We start from the raw sequence: 22,800 nt of genomic DNA, 5'->3' as shown, positions 1-22,800 counted from the left end.
ATCATGAAAACTGAAAGATGGTTCCAAGAAGTTTCTGAACTCTTAAGCCAAACAGCAGTAAACTTTTGAACTTGAAACTTGTTTGGGACTTTCTGATTGTAAAAGGTACTTTTTACTATAACCCCAGTGGAATACACTTGTGTAATAGCAGTATATTTTTATATAAAAGGCAGAGGAACGATAGATATTTTAGGCAAAAACAAGTTGAGGTCCTGCTACATCACATCTTAAAATGGGATTGTAATTTTCTAAGAAGTACAAGAAGTCACTGTTGGCTGTGCTATTGAGACCAGTCCTCCTCTGTTCTCCCTGTTCCATGCTCAGACGGAGTGCTCGCTACTGTTGGGTAGTTCTGGGGAGGGAGGAAAGGTGGTCGTTTCGGCAAGCATGTGAAAATACCTCTTCCAAAGGTACTGGCGCTTTACCAGCCTCAGTACGGGATTGCCAGTCAGTAACTGATCCAGTGCTCTAGAAGGACCTTCACTACGGCCACCTACGCTTGTTTTGTTTTCCCAGCAGGTGAACTTTTTCAGATGAGGAAGACACGAATAGTGCTTTTCTCTGGTGCTGATGCAATAAATGACTGTTTCCTTTAGCAAAGCAAATAGCTCACCGGGGTGTGTAGACCAAAACACCTGTGGTGTTCCACGCTACCAGTTTCAAGAGAAGAATGGTTTTTTTCCATACGAAAGTCTAACACCATCAGGAAAGTGGTTTTGTGCAGGAAGCCTCCTTAAACGTCATGCTTGGTCCTCTCCGTAGCCTCCAGGAGCTGCTATAACGAGGGTGTCTTCCTTTGAGGTTGGTAATGATTCTTTCGGGTGAAGGTCTGGTTGTTTCACTCCTCAGTGTGCAGCTCAACACAGGAACACCCATTAGTGGGGTCATCTTTCCCTCCAAAATCCTCTCCTGCTGTAGCCCTTTCCCTCTTGAACATAGTACCGTTGAGCGGCAATAAATCTTCACCCGGTGAAAACTCGTCGTGCTCGTCAGCGCCGGGGAGCACAGCAGAGAAAGGAAACGTCTCTGCCTCATGGTTTAACCCCAGCCAGCAACCAGGACCACGCAGCAGCTTGCTCACTTCCCCTGCCCCTCCGTGCCCCAGCAGCGTGGGGAGAAGAGGGGAGAAAAGGAGAGTTGAGATGAAGACGGTGTAACAGAACAGTAACAGCAGAGCAAAATAATAATCATAGAATGGTTTGGGTTGGAAAGGACCTTAAAGATCGTCTAGTTCCAACCCCCTGCCAAGGGCAGGGACACCTCCCACCAGACCAGGCTGCTCAAAGCCCCATCCAGCCTGGCCTTGAACACCTCCAGGGAAGGAGCATAATAATGATGATAATGGTAAAAGAATGTACAAAAAATTATACAAGTTTCTCGCACCACCTGATGATCAATTGCCCATCCCATCCCAAGCGGCAATCATGGATCCCTTCTCCCCCCACTCCCCTGGCCAACCCCCGTTTATATACTGTGCATGTCCTCTATGGTATGGAATTTTCCTTAGGCCAGCTTGTCCTGTCCATGCTCCCTCTCGGCTTCTATGGGAAGCTGAAAAAGTCCTTGACTAATATAAACATCACTCAGCAAGAACTAAGACAATATGTGTTAGCAACATTATCCTCATACTAACTTCAAAACACAACAGCTACTAGGAAAAAAAAAATATTCTCTCTCTCCCAGCTGAAACCAGGACACTATGAAACCACAGCCTTGGGTGCTCAAATGTTTATCTATCTGCACTGGTGAGAGAAAGGGTTTGAGACATCTGAAAAATTAAATACGGTCCTTTATTTCGCATGGTCTTCTGTCTCTCAACCAGAAACCACCTAGGTAAAGGCCCTTAGCAGATTTCAGGAGTTGGGTGAGGGTCTTCCTGGCTGACTGTGATTGGAATGACGTTGAAGTTTTTTGCTCGTGGCTTTTTACAGTAGGTGGGTTTAGTCATTTCATTACAAATGAAAGAGGAGGGCAAAATTCTCTTATCTGATTTTCTTCTTGTTTCTTTTTATAAGCTCCGGTTTGCTCTTACTTATATAGTAAAAATACCATTTTGCTGAGAAGTATGAGTTAAAACTATACTGTGCAATGTCGTATGCTTTGCTCTGTTGCCTTCCTGGATTATAAATAACGCAGCGGCTTTCTCTTTCCTTTCCAATAACAGTGCTCCCTGGTGGTCTTGTGATGAGGTATTCGGCATTCTGCAAGTTTAAACGGAGAAAAGAAGATCCTTCTTCTCCAGGGATGTGCAAAGGCTGCGATGATAACTGTTCTGGGTAGCCAAAAACTAACACGTGTGTATAGTTTAGGAACACTTTCCTATTTCTGCAGCTGGTGACCTGCCCAGCCAGACCTGTGTGGATCAGAGGAAGTTTTGTGCCGCTGGAAGTAGCGGGTTTTCTGCGGCCCTTTCACCCTGTGGCTGCCCAGGCACGGCTCTGCACAGCAGCCCGGGTCCCACAGGGTTCCCAGGAGCCTGGGTGCGATGCAAAAAGGCAAAAGCCATCGATGGGAACCAGCTGGGAAGCAGTGGCGAGGCTTGCTCACCAGCCACCAGTCATTGGATTAAACAGGATGCCACTACCAAGGGTTTGGGCCGCCCTGCTTCCTCCCACAAAGTACGCAAGCAGGGGGGAATTTCTGGCTGGGAAAGGGCAGCCCTGCTCTGGTGTGTCACCGTGTGGCAGTGGCAGAGGCGCTCTCCTTCTGCAGCGGGGGATCCCCCTCCTCCCTGGCCCTGTGGGCAGAGGGCACCCCGCCTGCAGAGCACTCTGCAGCATCCAAAGGGTCCCACAGGTCACCCCTCCTCGAGTCTCCAACCCTCCCCTCTGCCTAAAAGTGGGTTTGGGGCATGTTTATTTGCAGCAAGGTAAGGAAAGAGCAGAGGAAAACCTCAGGTTTCTATCGGGAAGTGCCTGTTGGCCTTTGTTGTGGACGGGCTGCATGTCTCTGCTGTGGTCTTCCAATGGAGGCACCAGTTGGTTAGGAGCTTTGGTGTGATTTTTGACATTTTACTGTACTCTCGCAGAGCAGGTTCCCTCAGATGTAGAGACGTTTGAACGAGGCTTTGCAATATCAGGTGCTAAGCACAATGGTGATTTTTTTAAAAATATTTTTTCCATGTGTCCCTGAAGGTCAGAAATTTGCCAGATGCAGGGGAAGGAGGCTAAAATAAGCATCCCTGGTGGAAAACTTCACTTGCCCCAGAATTCATATGCTATTTTCTTAATGCCCGGTGTTGGGGTTCCCTGCCAGAGTGGGTTTGACTAATCTTTGCCTGTGACTCAGAACCGACACGTGTTGGGAATCTCTTTTTTTTTTCTTCTTCTTCTTTTTTTTTTTTTTTTAATTTCCTTTTGAAAAATGAAGTGAAAGTTTATCAACCTGTACAGTGAAATGAGACCTCTGCCAGCCAAATGAGGAAGTAAAACCTTCCTATAGAACGAGCTCCAACCTGCTCACTGCACTTGTTTGCTCGCAGTTGACATCAAACTTGCCATAAAGCCTTTAAATACGGACCGATGACTTCCTTGTGAGCCTGGTACTGCCCTGAATCCAGCTTCTGGCTCGTGGATGGTGGGACAGGACCGGCGGGAGGCAGAAATCGCAGCTGCCAGGTAAGGGGCAGAGCAAGTGGGTCTACCTGCGAGTAGGGCTCGCTCTCTGGGGTGTTTGCTTTTGTAGGTTTTGGCAAATGCAGCAGGGAAGGTGGGGAAGAAAAAAAAAGGCAAATCTTTTCTTAGTCATCAAGACCACAAATGTCTGGTCTTGTCATTACGAGTTTATGTGCATCCCTCATTTACGAAAGTAAGAATTCTGATTTTTTTGAAGGCAGAGCAGCCCTTCTCTCAGAGAAAGAGCTCATAGATGGGCTCGAATGGGCTGGTGGGCTCAAGTGGTTTGCGGTGTCATTCTCAGGGACAGAGGAGGAAGAAGAGGCGTCCCAGACCGAAGGTGTGAGGGGGAACACTGTTGTGGCAGGGAGCTGTGGCTGCGCTCCTGGTGTTATGCAGCGTGGACACCTCTAGTTTAGAGAAGACCCAAACCTGCTCTGCCTCAACCAGTGCCGAGTCCAGCCGGGGCCGTGTTCCCCTCTGTGCCTGCTGCCACCCCTCGGGCAGGACGGGGCTTTGGCGGGGGCTTTGGGGAGCCCCCGTTCCCCCTGAGTCCAACTCGGTCCTTATTGTGGTTCTGTGGAGCGAGGCCGCGGGAGATGATGCTTAAACACACATCTGCGCGGCACCAGGTCCTGCTCTCGCTCTTCGCCAGTGGAGCAAACACCCGGGGGGAGGACTAGCCAAAATTATTCTTTAAAGCCATTCAAGATGAGGAATTAGAAGATAACCACTATTTTTTTGGAAAGTTTTTACAAAAAGTTCAAATTATTTTCTAATCTTCCAAATCTGTCAAAATACAAAAAATACAGAAGACCTTGACAGGTCTCTCAATTTTTTGGTCAAAAGTAATTTCTTTTTTAATAGTTAAAACGTTAAGATTAAAATAGCATTTTGGAAGCATGACTAAAGCGACTCCCTCTGTGTGTGTGTGTATGCAAGAGGGGACACAGCGCCGCAGATACAGAGGGCTGCTTTTTAACCTAGAACGGGGGATGGGCACACCATTACCTGTGGGGAGATTTAGCCAGGAAATGAGAAGACTTTGGCTCTTGGAGGAGGGAAAACAAGAGCAGCTTCCCAACAGGATCTGCTGAGGTGAGGGAGAGGAAGGTGGCAGGAGGAAATCTAAAAGTAGTTTGAAAACGAAGGCCATGAAATTTATAAATGGGATTTCACAACCTGTTTGGCTGTGATAGCAAAACCCCGGACTCTGTAATAAACAATTTCTCCTCTTGTCATATGCTTTTGTGCTGGTTATAAGCAACCGACTGACCTGTTGGACTTGGGCACGCTACTGACTGTTTAATAACGTGTAAGCTAGTGATTTTATTATCCTTTAATTCTCCCTTCAGATGGGTGTTGACCTCAGTGTTGGCTGAGGCTTTTATCTCCGGGTTTCAAACTTTTCCTCTCTGTGGTGAAAACCCTGCAGTCACAGCATCACTCGCTTTTAATATTTGGCCCAAACTGCAGCAGAAATCCAGCGCTTAACTCTGCAGAAGTAGCGCAGAGTTTGCTGGTGACGGTTGATACCGCACGGCATCAACCCCCCGCCCCCGGCAGCCACCCGGAGCCCAGCGTTTCCCGAGCGTTGCCCCAGCTCACCAAGGGCTTCATCGCTTGTACAAGAAGGGCAAAATGCAAAGGCTGCAGCTGTGGACCACGGGCTTGGGGCTTCCAGGGATGGGGTTGGAAAAGTGGTGCGGCGAGCAGCCTTCATCCTGCACATGCTCCTGTGTGCTGCTGCTGCCAGGGGCTGCGAGGCGCGCGCGCTGCGAGACGGACGTGGCCTCTGCAGCCTCTGCAGATGGAAAAGGGCCTGGTTAAATGGTGAAGGAGTGAATTGAGCCCATTTTCTGATGAAATCCAGGAGAAACATACACACAACGCAACGTGATGCTAACGTGGGAAATTGCTCTGATATTAAAAAAAAAAAGGAAAGAAAAGGAAAGGCATCAGGATAGACAGAAGAACAGGTTTAAAAATAATAGAGCGAGCTATTAAAATACGTATTAAATATTTTCTTTTCAACCTGAGGACAGATAACAACTAAGTTTTGTCATTTATAATGAATTATTAAAATAACCTAGACTTAAAAAAAAAAATCATCAATTAGTACATATTAAGTGTTTGGAGCCCCTGACTGGACACCTGGAAGCAGGGTTTGCTACATCGCCAGCCCAGCTGGGACAGCTTCAGCTATATTCAGGTACAAAGATAGGTTAAGGTATTTCAGTAGTTATTTAAAAGCTGAGAAACCATTTCAGTAGTGAAAAAGCAGGCAAATTCCTTTTCATCTTCAGGCCATGAGTTAAAAACAAGGATTAGATGTAAAAACTGCGACACTTGTGGAGCGCGCTGTGAGGAAAACCAGTCAAGCCCACTGCTAAAATAAGAAACATTTTGTTTAGATAGAAAAATACACGTGGTAACTGCTTTCCCCTTATGTATGTGACATACTTAAGGTGTTTTTTGTTTCACTGATGCTATTTGTCACTTTTAATAAAGTGACAGATTGCTTCCCCCGAAGAATACCTGAAAGTTATAAGGCTATTGTAGAAAAATAAAGGTCAAAGTTGTATGAGGTGGGGTTATCAACTAATTATCAGGTTTTCCTGCTGAACGGGTTGGTTTTAAATTAACTGAACCCAAGGCACATTTCTTCTCCATAGTCCGGGGAGACCTTTAATGGCTCTGGGAGGAGCTGCACTCAGGCTCCTCTCCCGTTCCCTGTCTCCAGTCCCTCCCTGAGCTCCTGGGGTGTCCCACTGCTGGGCGGGGAGTGGCCGGCGGCGTGTGGGGGTGCTGGGAAGGGGAGCTGGTGGGTGCAATGTGGTTACTGCTCTGGGCTCATCATGGAGGCAGTTGTTTGGTCAGGTAATTCTGCGTCATTTGCTGTCTGCAATCAGAGAAAGGAAGAGGGCTGCCCTTACGTCCTACACATGGGTAGATGAACCAGCCACGGCTTTTATCAAGGTAGCACCAATAATTGCAGAGATGTGGCAAGAGAAGCTTCCGTGCGAGCATGCCATTGGTGACCAGCGACAAGCCAAACAGTGACATGTTTGGCTTGATGGATGAGCGGTCACCCTGCATGTCCTGCTCTTGTCACTCTTGGGCTGAAGCAGCTCTGGGTATGTCTGTGTCCGCTGCCCAACACCTTCAGTTACTTGGTAGACCAGAAGCATAAATAGCGCAGTTCGGGAGAAGCTTGAAGTAGCTTTCTGCTACTTCTGCACACTCATTTCTGAATTTCCAGTTTCTCTTGACACTAAATCTAAGCGAAATTGAAACGCTTTTCAGATTGCCTGCTTCCAACCACTGCCCCAGCAGCTTTCAAAAAACAAGCCACTTCTCTGAATACCAAAGCCCTCACTGAAATAGCAAATAACAGGAAAAGAGTAAGTCAGGCATCATCGGAACAGATGAGTGACAGAATTTCATAAGGTATGCCTGTGTGTACACACATGGACACATACTAGGAAAAACAAAACTAAAAAAAAAATTCAGAGTTCCCAGCTACTTTGCAAACAACTTGTTTCCTTAAATCACTCAATGAAATGTGCTGTACTTGTTAAGTTGCTATGGCATCAGAGCTCATCCAGCAGCATTCGACAGATTTTTATCTGCGGCTTACAAACCACACTGAGCAAATTGAAAATCCCCGGTTACACCGTCCTTTATATCATTTCCTGTGCTGATAAGTTTGAAGAACAGACTTACGCATACGGCGTGTCTGTGTACAGACAGGCTTGCATAGCTCATGAAGTAGGATGACACCTGCCTGACATAACTCCTGGAGAGTGACAAACATTGCATGGGACGCTCCAGTGCTTTTATAAATAAGAGTGGACCAGAAAAATGCTGAAATGTTGAGAGAAGACCGGACAGTCTCTTCAGGGAGAAGCCAGGTGATCGGATAGTCTCTTTGCTGTGCACTAGGCAAATAACTGAGATTGCAACTTCTTCCTTAACACTTGCGTTTCCTTGTTTCTAATCTTTCCCCCACCTAAAGCTGATGCCTGTTGGACGAGGCTGGGAAGACAGGAGCACTGGGTTTAAAGGAACGTAAATGCCTGCTAGGATGGCACTGGCCAGTTCACTTTCTAGCAAGCCAGTGCCACCACGCTCCAGAAAAGTTTCTACGACAGGGGTGGAAGCGCATCAGAGCAAGCTGGATTTTTTCTGCAAGCTGGGCTATGGTAAGCAGGACATCTGCAAAGTGCTGGAGAACCTGGGCCAAGAGGCCCTGGAGGATGATGTGCTGAAAGAGCTGATTCGGATGGGGAGCAAACCTCAAGCCCTGCAGAACCAGGCTCAACCTTCCCCGCTAAAACTTGTTGCCCGTGGATCGTGTAGCACTTCACCGGGGTCGAAGTGGCTTGGAGAAGATGACAGTGACTCTTCCGATCACTTGAGACCCATTGTGATCGATGGCAGCAATGTGGCAATGAGGTAAGCTCTGTTTCCTAAACGGGAGTTCCCTTCCACTGAAGCTTTTGAATTTTAAAGCTGATGGCTTGAGGTATGTTTTTTTTTCTTCAGGTGAGAGGTGCATTGATGTATTTGGTGTATTTGATGTATGATGCATGAAGCACTGCTTACTCTCGTTCTTTGGCTGAGGCACGGCTTCTAGGGACCTGCTGTCTCTATGCCCATAAATACGTACGCTGAATGCAATCGCTGGCTCGCTCTGCATTTTGACCTTTTATAAGCCAACAGCTAGCTAACCACTACTGTTTATGGCAGTATGAATCAGCAGCTCTCCCTCCCTTTTAGTTCACCATTGCTGTTTCCCTGCCTTTTCAAATGGGTACCTACGATTTCTGAATCTATGTGCTGAGGTGTTTGCAGGAAAAACTGATGACCAGCTAGACAAAACAGACCGGCTAATCTAAGGATGAGAGGGAAAATAAAGATGGGTGGCTGTGGTTCCTAACAACAGCACAGTTTTGTACTGCTTTGACTTGCAAGTAAACCCCAGCAATGTTCCTGACTTGTATATTTTTCTTGGTTTTTGGTTTGGCTTCATTTTGATGGAAATATCAGGAAATCAATAGTTGGCTTTTGTACTAAATAGTCTTGTTTTTTTCTTAATTGACACCGTTTCTGGGAAAGGTCACAGCAACCCATCCTGGCCAATTACATTTCCTAAGCAGTGTCCTGACACTGTGAAAGCACTCTCACTGATGGGGAGCCTGGCACGTCTGCGTGGATGGGAACTCCAAAGGCAGCAGGGGGTTGGCCTCTGCTTACCCAAGCAATAGGAACAGCCAAAAGTCCCGGCAGTCGAGAGCCTGGGACACACTGTCATTCCACTGTCTTTCCCTGTTAACTTCCCTTTCCGCTCGGCATGGCCAAGCCCGTCCTCGCAGGGTGGGACAGGGCGGAGAAGGCTGGCTTCGGTTGGCTTTGGTGTGAGGTGAGATGAGACAACATCCCTTTTGGTCAGAGGACAAAGGGAACAAGCACTTGCAGACCAACTGAAGACTAAGCAGATTATGCCATCTTCTGGATGAAGAGAGAAATCTCATTTGAAAACAAGGGTTTAGGGCAGCTCACAAGGAATGAGAAATACACAAGGGTGGTATGCTGAGGGTGGTGAAACACTGGCACAGGTTGCCCAGAGAGGTGGTAGATGCTCCATCCCTGGAAACATTCAAGGTCAGGTTGGACGGGGCTCTGGGGAACCTGATCTAATTGAAGGTGTCCCTGCTCATTGCAGGGGGGGTAGGACTAGATGACCTTTAGAGGTCCCTTCCAACCCAAACTATTCTATGATTCCATAAACACAGAAAAATTGCTTAGCCTTGGCTGAGCCATAAGCCTGGTAGCCAGGTATCAGGATCTCCTGTCCCCATTTGTATTTTCACCCTAGGCCCTCCTTAGGGTGTCCTTCTTGCCTCTGTGCAATAGAAATGAGCACCCGTTCAGGCCGAGTGGCTGAGCTGAGCACCTACCCTGTCATTGCTTTAGGGGCTGGCCATGTGCTCCATTCTCCTGGCACAACCTTGTCCTAACCAATTTACCAGGGCTCTCTTAGAGCAGACAGAGGTGGACAAGGCAGAGAACAGCATTGTTTCCAAGGTGGCAGAAGATGCAGCAGGAGACCCAGAGGAGGTTGGTGGCTAATGAGCTTGTAGTACACTGGAAAAACTCCGAGATCATCGGAGCACCAGCTGGGCACCAGCCCACACATGGGAGCTTGCTAGACAGAGATTATTCAAAATAAATGTCGTTACAGGTATGTGCAGCAGCTGGCTTGAGCTACCATGTTGTACTGCTTTCCTAGAGCACATGCCCACCTAAATGGGTTTTCAAGAAACCACCCATGCTTCTGGCATGTAAAAATCTAAATATTTTTGTAGAATAATTTCCAAAAAGTTACACTGAGAGATATTTGCCTGCTAGATTATTGAAGGCTGGTGTTCTGCCATGGATTCCTCATCTTTCACCTGAAAGGAATCAGAGGAATGTGAAGTACTTGTTTCAGAGTTTGAGAAAGGCAAAGGTTTTACAGCTCCTCTCAGACATCCCCCAGCCTCTGTCTTGATAAAGTTACAGACCACTTGGCATGATGGAGAAGAGTATTGAGCTTGTTAGTTCATGCTGAACCAACACAGCCTGGAAGGAACTTGCTTTCCTCTTCTGGATGCTTTTCCAAAGAGGTGCTGAATGACATTTACTTTGGCTAACGGGATGGGCGAGTGCTTCCGATATCCTCAATTTGATTTTTCTGGTTTGCTGCTGTCAGATGGAGAAGGGCTGTTTGCAGCATAGCCAGGGAAAAGGGATGTTAGGTTTCCTTGATGTGAAAAAAATCATCATCAGCAGCACCAACAATTGTGAAAGTACAGGAGAAGCAGCAGTTTAGGGATGAAGCTGTGAAAAAATGGAAGCTTGGAGAGGCAGTTGCCTGGGTGGAGAAAAGCATCTCGAGCATTTGTATTTCTGTCTCAGGACTGGTGTTTCCGGAACATCTCAGAGCTGGTGTGGAGGGCCTATTGCGGGGTGCAAGGTTTTGAAAAGGACGTGTGTGCCCCAGGGTAGTAAAGCAAGTGGGTGGTCTCCAATCGTCAATCAGCCTCTCCATAGGAACCAAATGGAAAATAACCTTGCCTTCAGCCAGTCTCACTAGCCAGATGTCTCTGTGCACTTTGCATTTCCATCAGATGTAATAATGAGAAACTTACCTGTCTGCCAGCCCGTCCATGGGAAGAGGTTGGAAAAAAATGGAAAAAAATAAATCAAGTTAAGTTAATATGAAAAGGAAACTGTTGTAACCCTATTCGCTGCACACCGAAGAGTCTATCTTGTGCTTGCATTTAATTTTTAAGCTGTGATAGGTAAGGAGGCCTTTTCCTAGGCCAGCGGAGTCCTGCATCAGGCTCTCTGCCTTCTGCCAAAGCTGTGGCTGGTGCTGTGTCACGACCAGGTGGAGACGGGGCCATTCGCAGTTTTCAAAAGAAGTTGTTTTGAATAAACTTCTTCTCAAAGGGGTTGGAATCGCACCATTTAAAAAGGATCCACTTCATGCTAATTATGGATTAATTGCCGGAGTCAGAGCCAGACCAAATTGCTGCTTCGGTTTCTGAGAGACGGGCCCTGCTGCTCTGTGACCCAGTGGGTCCTGTTGCTGAGAGGAGGGAGAGCGATGGGACTGAGCTACGACAGATCTGTCGTCAGGCAACACAAATTCACCCCGCAGGGGAATGAAAAGTTTTAAAGGCCCTGCTCCGTTTCACGGCAGACGTGCTGTTCCCGTGTGTCGGCGCTGCAGCGCACCATGGTGTGTACAGACTCTCTTAGACACACGTTCCCCAGGTTTGGCTGTAGCAATGCAGCAGCAACTGGATTAAGTGATAACACTGAGAAACAACTCCAGGTGCCTCTTCTCGCTTGTTCTGCTTGGCGTTTTGGCCGAATCCCTTGTGCTTGAGTGCTTTACCTTCTGCACTGGGCATACATCCAGAATTACTTTCCTAAAACTGACAAGGTTATATATATGAGTGAGTAGTCAATGTTAAAGCAGGCTGTTGTTGAACTTCCTTTGAGTCATGGCATTAAAGACGTACCTAGACTCCCTTTCAAAGGCAGTTATCTGAAAAAGTGACCTGCACTTCCATTTCACCTGTCCAGGTAACTTTATACCTATCCTGGGTAGAACTTATCCTTTAAAACCAAAGAGAACAGTTGCTCTAGAATAGACATTAGATGTGCCAAACACTTCTGACCATTTATTATTGCTGGGGTTTATTTTTAAAGACTTTCTATTGCCTGGGTAGCTGTTAATAAACAACCGGGTTTCTTCCTCCAAACTGCACTGTTTTCCATTTGTGGCCCCCATTCCAGCACTGAAACTTTTATTAGGTGTATGATGGAGCCTCGATTGTGAGGATGATGTAGGCAGAACCTAGATTTGAATTCCTGGAAGACGGTGGGGAGAGAGGCATTTAAGACAGCAGCATTGTCCTCAATTGGTCCATCACTGCAGGTTGGTGTAGTAACCCAGAGAATCATTTACAAGTATGTTTTGCAGAGGCTGAGTGAGACTGTGGTGATACTATCCAGAAAGCTCAAGTACAAGAGATTTCTGTAGATGCTATGAGGGTGTTTATCCATTTTAGGACTTTGTGTAGAGTTGTTTCCTTGTGCAGAGGTAGTTAAAAAATTACCTTCCTTTACATGTGCACTGCACTGTAGTCAAATTTTTAGATAAGAGAATGACAAGGAGTAAGAATTTTCAATGTGTCTGTGGGAGAAACTCAGGAAGGATATCATCCCTTATTGTTTTTCTTGAGGTTGTTTTCTGTGTCTTGCTCTGAGTGTTGATGATTCTCCAGAACCTGCCTTGCCTGCGTCCTCTACGGCTCCTGTCCTAGGGCTTTCCTACTTCTCTGTGCAATGAAGACAAAATCCACCAACTAGGGCAAGGTAAAGATGGCACTGAGGTGCCTGTGGCCATCTCCACTGAGGTCTCATCCCTGTTTTGGTGTCCGGGGTTAGATTGTCCATATTTCCCATCCTCCCTCTAACAGTTTTCCCTCCCCCATAGCTTGACTCCTGTTTCTGACAGAGATCAAGAGCTGCATGACCCGCCATCACACTTGCAGCCACTTCAGACATTAAAATCCCTAATGTCACTGTTACCACAGCAGAAAATTCCCAAATTTTATTTCTCACAGGAGAGCCTCACGGGTTTCTGCTTGTGCTGGAAGAAACTCTCACTCCTCAAACCATTGTCAGACAAGGCATGTGAAGGGTCTGACACAGCCTAAGATCTTGGTGGTACTTTAGCACCCACGTCCATCCAGATACAGATGGAAGCAACAGGCTTGGGTAGCAGGCAGGTCATAGAAATGGGGGATAGGATACCTCTGTTTTTAAGTATCCAAACTGCTTCAGACAACAAGTTTCTGGTTCCGCTGGAGAAGGCGTTTGGATCTGTCCAACCAGAACACCCTGCCAGGTAGTTTTCTTGGAAACTGGTGAATGACAGAAAAGCTGTTTGTTTTGCCTTTTCGTTACTGGCTCAGTTAAAGAGAACTCTAAGTTTCTTGAAAGCTTTGCCTCACTATCCTCCATCCTCCTCCTTTTTTCTTTTTTTTTTTTTTTTTTTATAGTCATGGAAACAAAGAGGTATTCTCCTGCTGGGGGATCCAGCTGGCAGTGGATTGGTTTCGTGAAAGGGGGCACACGTACATCAAGGTTTTTGTCCCACTCTGGAGAAAGGAGCCCCCTCGACAAGACAGTCCGATTGCAGGTAGGTCACCATCCTGGACATAATTTGGCAACCATTAGGTGCAGTTTGGAGGCAAGGGGTGTGAAGAGTCCAGTATGGGTTTTCCCTACAAAGACACACAGAGTGCAAGTTGTGTATTGTGTTTCCATCACTTAAATTAGTCATTAATTTATTGCCGCATGCTCCTGGCTGGCAGCTAAAACTGCCTACAGGGCTTTGCTGCACTGCTTTGAGCCTTCTACTTTAGAAGCACGAGTTGCTGCCAGCTGAGCCAAAGAAAGAGTGAGTTTGTCCGCTCTCAATGAGTCTGCAGAGCTTTTAAGGCCAGCCAGGAGACAACGACATCGTTTCACACATTATCCAAAGGTGGCAATATCCAAAGTGTTCACTGCTGCATGACTATTACCTGTTAGCCTACCACCCCCATCCAGGAGCTACATGGGTTCCTCTTCCAGGAGAAGGAAACGCATCACCTAAAGTCTGTGGAGGGTGGCGAGACTTTTATATATGTATTTTTATAGATATGTATATATATATTTGTATATCTGTATAGTTTGTATGGAAATAAATCTGCCACATTTGTGCCAGCAGCTTGATATCTGTGGCTGCAGATGAGGTGGCTGGGCATCCGCATTTCTGTGTAGCAGGAATGACAAGAAGCTGTAGTGTCCTCAACAACAGCAAAATAAGTTTGTTTTTTTATTTATTTATTCTATCAATCAGGCACATTTTCTCTGCCAGCAACACTCATGCCAATGATGGTTATGAGCCTTCTAGCATCTAGTGGGGTAAAAAAGGAACTACAGGGGTTCAGCGTATCTCTGGTGTAGAATTCAAGGCATCCTTCTCTGGATAAGACTTAAAAATTAAAAAACGTATCTCAAGTTTTAAGATCAGCTGTTTTTGTAAAAGACCTTATTTTCAAATTTCCAAACTACCACCAGATATCAGTGCCTCTGAAAAATCACACTGCTTTAAGTTGCCTAAAGTGCTGGAACATCTTTAGATTCTTGTAGGTTTCTAGCACATGACTGAGACCTGGTCTTTACCAATTGATATTTTTTTTTATTTTTATTTTTTTTCCTTCTGTCTCTGCCAACCACCCCACCAGATCAGCACATTCTTGAAGAGCTTGAAAAGCAATCGATCCTTGTGTACACCCCATCCCGGAAGGTGAAAGGCAAGAGGGTGGTTTGCTACGATGATCGCTATATAGTGAAAGTTGCTTATGAGAAAGACGGAGTCATTGTTTCCAATGACCATTACCGGGATCTACAGAATGAAAACCCCGAGTGGAAATGGTTTATTGAGCAGCGACTACTCATGTACTCTTTTGTCAGTAACAGGTAAGAGACAGTTGTTGTTCAACAAGCTCGAATTTAAACATTATGGGCCAAGTCAGCTCCAACATCAATGCACCTCCCACTGGTAGCAGAGTACCCCAACCTTTTTTTCTGAAAGGAATTTACCGCAACTGTTCTTATTTCTGTAGTTTCTGCTCCCTCAATTTTGGTCTTAACCTCCCCATGTCACTTTTCAATGAACTTCTCTATTTGAACGGCAGCGTTAGTGACCAGCTTTGCTTCTTGCCAATCCACCCAGGGCTTGGTATCTTTTAATTTCTATTTCCTATGAGAAACAGAATTAAATCCATGGGAGGAGCCTGTCTCTCTGGCGGTATTTTCAATTTGCATACAAGGCCAAACAGCACTTTTTCCTATGCTTTTGTAATCATAACTTTCTAGAAGAAGAGAGACAAGAAGCTGGTCTCTCTGGCCCTTTACCATCCCCTTTGGGGAAGGCTTCCATTAAGGCACTTGTACCGTGCCTGCGAGGCTGAGCCTTTCCTGAATCCTTGAAACAGGCTGGGCTTGTTTATCACACCTCATGCATGACCGGCTGTAGCCCTGAATTAACTGCTGGCTTTTTAATCCTCGTTCTCCTGAGTATTTAGTAAGAAAAGGGAAGGGAGCTGATGGTGAGTATTGCAGTGCTGGTACCACAGAAGAGTTTGTGGCTGCTCCTTCAGAGAAAAAGGAAGCGATGCTGCAATGGCTGGGACCTCTGGCCGGCCAGAGCTACAACAAGCTGCCGTGCCTTTACAGTTGTTTTAAGTTACCAGGAAAAAACAACAACCACATGAAGCTGAGGCATCGTTGGCTTTGCAGGCAGGAGGGCACTGTGTCTACTAACACAGCCTGACTCACGAAGGCCAGGCCACGAAAGGATCACAAGGATTTTTCTGACCTAAGTTTGTGCCACAAGCTGTGACAGTACCTTAGCTTCAAAAGCGCGAGGCACTTTTGTTACCCCCCCGTGACTTTTTGCTTTTCCAGGTTTATGCCTCCCGACGATCCGTTAGGCCGGCATGGACCCACTCTGAGTAACTTCCTCAGCAAAAAGCCAGTGCTTCCAGAACCAAAATGGCAGCCTTGTCCCTATGGTGGGTTTCTCTCTGTGCTGTGAACTGACACCCCTCTTCCTCCTGCCCCTTGCTTCCCGGCGGCTCGTTCCTTCAGCTAAGGGCTAGTGCCCTTTGCCATGTCCTCTCCTGCTTCCTGCGGCAGGGCTTGGGTCTGGGCTGCTCACACGTGTGATGCTTTTTTTCCTCTCCTGCTTAAGCGGCTTCAGCCTCAACAAAGGCAGCGGCCATTTCTGGCTCCTCCATCCTCCCCTTCGGGCAGCACCCAAACCAGGCACCCTGGCCATGCTGACCACCCCCAAAGCCTGCACACACTTGTCACTTTGCGGCCTGGACTTGGGTTGTAGCACTTGGGAAAGGCCATCCAAACACTCCCCCCGCTCCCCTCCCCACCCATGGCCTTCCAGTAACGCGGGGGTTTCTCAGAGGTAAATCCCTCATACCGTTTTTTAGAGCAACCCTTCGTGGCAGCAGCAATCCCAGCCCACTGAGGGTAGCGACCGGAACATAAATGAATTTCAGACACTTCCAAAATAGCAGAGACTTCCTTTCACTGCTGCTTCACCCTGCTATTTAGGTCAGCAGTATTTAAATCTGGGGTCAAAAGTACTGAACTGGAAAAGAGCACTTCCCCTCTTTGCTGTTTGTGTGCCCCACGCCCCTGCAAAAGCACAGTGCTGGGGAGAAGTGATGAGGCGGTTAAATGACGTGGGTGCTAGAGACAAGCTCCTGTTTGATTTTATTTTTTTTTTTATTCTTTCAGGTAAAAAATGCACCTATGGCAATAAATGCAAATTTTACCACCCAGAGAGACCACAGCAAGCTCAGCTCTCAGTTGCCGATGAGCTCAGGGCTAAAATAGGGGTCCCATTAAGCCTGGGGAAAGAGGAGGAGAAGCGTAACTGCCCGCCGTACAGGACGGGAGGAGATCCCACACCGCCTGACGCCTGCACAGAGACGCTGCCAGAAGCCAGCGGCTGCGCAGGGGCTTCCTGCTACCCAGGGTGGTCACAGGGAAGCTGTCCTGGGCAGCCCCCTGGCACCTGGGCTGGTGGCCCTGGCTCTGACCTGGGGCTGGACCAGCGGTTGCTACAGACAGAGCTGCCACGAGACCAGGTGCTCCTGGAGAAGATGTCAGGGCTATCCATCGGTGACAGCACCTACAGCTACAACCGGTTCATACATACCTCTCAGGACAGAGAGGTGACGGACAGCCCTCATCGCTGCGGTGACCTCAGGCACAACCCGTACCCACTTCATCAACCCCATAGCTTGGACCACTCCTGCCCACCGGGAGGCTCTTTCCAGCAAAGGGTGCTCCCGCCTGTGCGGGGCGGGATGTGCCCAGACCTCAGCTGGCCCCAGGAGTCCCACGGCATGCCTGGCATGGGACAGAGGAGCCACTACGTCCCTGGTGGTGCTCAGCACAAACAGGCCCTGGAGACTCAGCACCGTGTTTTGCCACCGTCCGCAGCTCTTCACCCTCACCCTGACCCACTTCACTTGTACAGCGAGAAACGGCCGCAGCAGCAGCACTGCTTCCCCAGCCGGCCCCCAGGGCAGCCCTTTCTGTTAGACTCCAGCAACGGGCTGGGCTTCTTCCAGAAAGCCCTTGCTTACCCTGATGCCTCCTACAGTGACTACTGGCCCACCCCAGCTGCGAGGCCACCCTCTGCCCAGCAAGCAAATGTACACAGGGAGCTGTGCTCCCTCTTCCCTTATGGCGAGGTGAACCGCATCATGGCTTTGTACCCCGATATCAAGGATGTTGCTAGCTTGACTTTACTGATTCAGAGACACAGAAACTTGTGAAGCCTCCAGACCAAACCTTTCCCAACAAGCACTCCTCCTGGGGCAAAACAGATGCTACTCTGGGGCTTAACTAAGTGTTATTAAAGGGCTTTATGGCAAGGATTATAGCTATTCCAGGAGCACAAGTCTAAGCATCAACCAGCTATGTCACATTGGGGCATTAAGTCAAGGCAAACGCTGCCGTTCACTGCGGTGGGGTCTCATTCACCTCCCATGGAAGTGTGGGGGGGAGCTCAGGGTAACTGGGCTGTCAGCATTTGAGCCACACTGGTGACTGGTTTCAGCATGGCATAGATCTTAGATCTTCATTAATGCCTTCAGACACTAGACATGTTTTTATAGTCCTAACATATTGTTCAGCTAGCCTAAAAGAACCATACTCCACAGTCCCCAGTGAAGGGTTCTCCACAGACCCCCCCCACCATGACTACTTGCTCAGCTAACATAAAAAGTAATTTGGCCTATTTCCCCTAACACACGTCTTAGGGTCCATATTATTGCCTGATACAGGCCCAGCCTTTTATCAATGAGCTTTCAAAGATACATCTTGTGTTTGTAAACTGATGCTGTGAACACAGAAGCACTAGCAGAGGTGGAGGAGGTATCCCAGAGCAGCTGAAGTTAGCCTCAGGTACATTGCTCACACACAACGGGATCACGCACAATGCAAGTCAAATCAGGGAAGTCATCTTCAGTGTAAGTCCTGATGAGGATTGAGGACTCAGGGTTGTTAATTCCAAAAAGAAGAAACCCAGATGAGGCCAAGAGAGAAAAAGAAAAAAAAAAAAAAAAAAGCTTTAAAGCATCTCTGTTGTATCAAACAGGAAAACTATTGTTGACTTAACCCTTAACAACAAAATGTGCTCCCATAATGCAATTATAGAACTGATTTACGATTACAAACATTTAAACTGTGTTCTGTTGGGACATGTTTGATTTTCAGTAAGCTGTAAAGCTGCTAATCTCTGCATTAGTCCACTGAATTCCTCAGGTTGTAACTCAAATATTAAGGTTGATCTTGAAGGTTTTTGGCATTATACCAAAGTTTAAGTATGTCAGTATGACATGTTTTAAAAATGTTTTAACACATTATAAAACGGTCATCTAAACCACTTTGTTCTGAATAATGTCGTCTTTTTTGTCTTTTTTTTCTTTTTTCTTTTTTTCCTTTCTTCTTTTTCCCCCCATTCTTCTTAGCACTGATGCTTCGTCAAGTCCAACATTCAGTCGGGATTTACAAACTCTCTGTCCCTGCACTATCTCTGTTAGATTCTTCACTGAAGGGCAGTCATTGATGTTGGTTCCAGAGAGGAATTTTCCACGGCCCTCACTGAAAACTCTGAAGTCTCTTGCTTTCGAAAAGGTGGCTAAGGAGTAGTAATTCACCTTTTGTGACATTGTCACGTGGTGCATTTTGTGAAAGTGGTGATAGTTTGACCCGTTTCCCTCCGGAAACCATCAGCAGATTTTTTTTGGTGGTAGTGATTAAAGAATTTTCAGGAAATAAATATAACGTATCAGTTCAATCTCTTACAGCCATGTGGTTGGCTCCAAGAAATTCTAACTTGAAGTTTGGAGGTATGATTTACCTTCACGGAACATGACAGTTTTTCCCATCTGTCATGAATTTTCCACTATATATTACAACTGGATCACCAGAATGGCTGGTGCGTATCGCCAATATGCAATACCCCCTGCATATTACATAAAGATTAGAAATGACATTGAAACAAAACTATGGAATAAATGCCCTGTGAAATGCTTTGAAAAGTAATTGGGTTCTACAGCCATCGTTTTAGTTGCACTGAAATATGCCACGCACCGCACTGAACACACTGGAACAACCTGAGATACTTCAGGGATTAAATGCTTATATATTGTGCCTATGCAAGGCCCGGCTCATTGGCTTGCCTAGCAACCTGTACCGGAGCTTTCCCAGCTACTGCTGTACACATATATACTGCCGTACACATATATACTGCCGTACACATATATACTTGCAGAGAAAGCGCGATGCAGAGTGGAAAAAACACCTTCCACATACTCAAACAGAGCAAGTCCCACATGACAGCGTTCAGAAAACACACACATGGCAACGGAGCAGGATATAAGCATACATGTCAACATTTATTTTTATGCCTGGAATGTATGTTACATATTTCCACACAGAAAGCATTTAAAATCAATAGGAAGATTGGCACGCAGCCTTTACCTAGTGCCCTTGGCTTGCTGGAGACATGCGCATAAGCTTTTCCCCTTTTCCTTTGAGGTTGCACAGGAATTTGGTGGTTGTTCAAAACCCTCTCTTGATGTTTAACTTTATTTTTTTCTTTCATTTCTGCTTTATTTACTGGGGAATCTTTCAGTAAAATACATAGAACGTGCATTCTGCTGAGAAAGTGTCTGAGAAAATAAATCAGACTTTGGCGCTAAACTCAACTTAGTTTCTCTTGGCTCTTCTGCTCTCCGGAGGGTTTTTTTCTCACGGAGCGTTTGTTCAAAGGGCAGTTCAGCAGCAGCGCTGTGTCACCGCCTGCTTGAGAGGAGCTCTGCTGCTGGCCAAGAGCCCGCGGGAAACACAGGCTTTTCCGTTATTTCACCACGGCACAAGCATCTGGGACTCCGGAGTTTCTGCTGCGGAGCCTTTTACACTTTCCAAGACAGGAGGGATTGCTTTTTGGCTTTGTCAGCTGCCGAGGAGAGGGAAGGGGGTGCTTTTGCACAGACAGGGCAGGAGGCTGTTGCTTTTTGGTATCTCTGCTGAGATACATTCAAGTCCAGCTCTCGCTGCCAAGTTGAAAACGAATCCATAAATCCCAGCAGGCTCAGAAAGCTCTTAATGTTCTTTACTTTTTAGTCGTCAAGACTCTTTTAGGAGAAGCTGGAAGCAGTGGGAGCAATCCTCCAGGAGATGGGCTGCTTTCCTAAGGGAGATTTACAGATTGCCAAACTCATTTTAAGATTAAAAAAAAAAAGTCATAAAAGAGAATGCTCTTCCCTTCTCTGCTTTTGCCCTTTCCCAAAGTTAGGAAGCCACAGATACCCTCCTCTGTGAGGGTCTAGGGAAACTAGATACAAATATTTTACTGAAAAGTCTTGGGTGGAAGTCACCCCTGCAACAGCTCTTCAGCATAAAAAGGGGGAAAGAGGGTGGTTCTCTGCCCCGGAAGCAGTCCCGGGCAGCCCACTGTACCTCCCTCCCACCTCTTCTTAAATATAGAATTTCTCCCTGGAAGAACATTGATGACAAGTCTACTGATTTGGTGAGCTTAGATACCATAAAAATTAATGCCATAAGACACTCTGTGAAGTAGATAATAACCTTGCTCTGTATCTAACACTTACATTTGCCAATTATTCTGAGAAGTTTTGCTAATGTTTTAACTCACTTCCCATAAGAGCCGGCACGATTTATAAGCATTTGAACTAATCATAAACAACTAAATGGAGCAAGACAATTTTCATGGCTACTCTCCTCCTTAAAAAAGTTGGATTGCTAGGGAAGAAGCAGCAAGCCCTGTACTTCACCAACTGTGACAGACCACCTCTGCAAGTCAAAAAACCCCCAAAGCCTCTGGCGAAAGCCTTTAACAGACAGACTCCTACGTTGGACACAGGTACTTTACATACATATCTCTAAGATAACAATTCAGATACTGTCTTTCATCTTTTGCGTGGACTTTTCCCAAGCCCGGAATTGGAACATCTCAGTTTCACTCCTGGAGCTGTAACCCCTTCACCCTGCCACCGTAAGCCCTTTGCTTCTCTGCCCCAGGGTAGGTCTGCTCTGCATTTGCTCACATATACACAGCATACATATACATTCTGGTATTTACCTCCTACGTGCTGGTGGGACAGGGATACTTTGAACTCTCGAGAAGAATAGTTTAACATTACAGCACCGCTTGTCATTAGCATTATTAAGAAAGTGTTATGACTTGCAATCGATAGCGAAGGGACTTTTCTAGCGTTTTAGCCACATCTCCACCCCTTCTCCACCCTTCTCCACCCCAAGTTGGGCTCACTGCCTTGAGGTCTCACAGCAGGCTCAGAGGAACTCTTTAGTAAGATGTACAGATGTGCTGACTTGACAAATGCAATAAAAATGGACATGCAAATGGAGCAAAGCTGCGAATACAGTGACTTGTGGGGTCAGCACAGGCAAGGCGGCAAGCCAGAAATTAGGACAACACATGCAGGGCTGGCAGGCCTTTGAACGCAGTAAGAAAATTAGATGATGTGCCTCTGTGGATGAACAGCAGCATCAAAATTGCTCACCATAACTGCACTGCCTGCTCATCTTCTTTGGCTTCCCCTCTGTCACACCATTTCCTCGGCTTCCCTAGTTTTTCCACATTTTTTTTTTCTCCCGTTCTCATTGGGCTCCATTGCACTCGTTGTAGAGTGGGTCACAAGTTACAAAATGCTTCCCCATCCCAAGTCCTCTCCTCCTGCTTCCAGAAAACCACACGTCCCCACCCACTGCCCCCCCAAACCCTTGTTTCGTGCTCCCTTCCTTCCCCTACTCCCACCCCCCGGGTGCTCACCTCCTTCCTTGCTGTACCACGTACTCCCCCTACTCAAGTCCAGGTTGTGTCCCATCTCTCTCTTCACCCCTGCTCTCCAGCTGAAGGGTTTGCTAGGGGGTTCTTTGTTTACTTTTTTTTTTTTTAAATATTTATTGGTTTTGGGTTTTTTTTTGTTGTTAAAGCCACGACATTTAGCCTGGCAGAGATCCGATACTCTCAGGCTGTTTTCCCATCACGCCTTAAAAGCAGTCTTCCTCGCAAAAGCTTTTTGGGGAAGGAAACGGAGGCAAAGTTACATTCACAGGTGCTCGTGCTGACTTTGTACACATTTCTCTCCTCTAAGGATCAAAGGGGATGCTAGCAGAAACTCAGCCTCCATCTGCTCTTAACTACCTGATATCTTACTGTAAAAGCAACATTCATTTTTCACCTACTATCACCAAGATTGTCCATTTGAGGGAGTTACTAACACTACTGGTTTCATGCAGAAGACAAATGGGCATTAGGGCACTGAATGGCAGAACAAAACCCTAAACTAGAAGCAGGCAGCAAAGCATGGATGGCATAAAAAACCCCAGTCAAACTGTACAAATGGAAATAAATTTTCTCATCAAAGACCAAGGAGGTATTAAATAAAAGTAAAGAACTGTATGTTGTGTACAGTATGATAAACCTCGG

General features: G+C 46.6%; 1 protein-coding gene across 3 annotated transcripts; it reads left to right on the top strand.

The window, feature by feature from the left end:
• Window positions 1-2,779: 2,779 nt before the first annotated feature.
• On the top strand, window positions 2,780-19,299 carry ZC3H12D (zinc finger CCCH-type containing 12D). Of its 3 annotated transcripts, none has more exons than XM_074580383.1 (6): window positions 2,780-3,617; window positions 7,633-8,072; window positions 13,241-13,380; window positions 14,471-14,705; window positions 15,696-15,802; window positions 16,545-19,299. In XM_074580383.1, the coding sequence occupies exons 2-6, from the start codon at window positions 7,690-7,692 to the stop codon at window positions 17,591-17,593; spliced, it is 1,914 nt and encodes a 637-aa protein (XP_074436484.1). In that variant the 5' UTR covers window positions 2,780-3,617; window positions 7,633-7,689; the 3' UTR covers window positions 17,594-19,299. The 3 variants fall into 3 exon arrangements, with proteins under 3 accessions (XP_074436484.1, XP_074436483.1, XP_074436485.1); XM_074580382.1 differs by lacking the exon at window positions 2,780-3,617 and adding an exon at window positions 6,771-7,528; XM_074580384.1 differs by lacking the exons at window positions 2,780-3,617; window positions 7,633-8,072 and adding an exon at window positions 12,886-13,086.
• Window positions 19,300-22,800: the final 3,501 nt, after the last annotated feature.

Source organism: Larus michahellis, chromosome 3 (genome assembly GCF_964199755.1).
Source record: "Larus michahellis chromosome 3, bLarMic1.1, whole genome shotgun sequence".
Taxonomy (NCBI): Eukaryota; Metazoa; Chordata; class Aves; order Charadriiformes; family Laridae; genus Larus; species Larus michahellis.
This window is presented reverse-complemented; position numbering and strand designations above follow the sequence as displayed.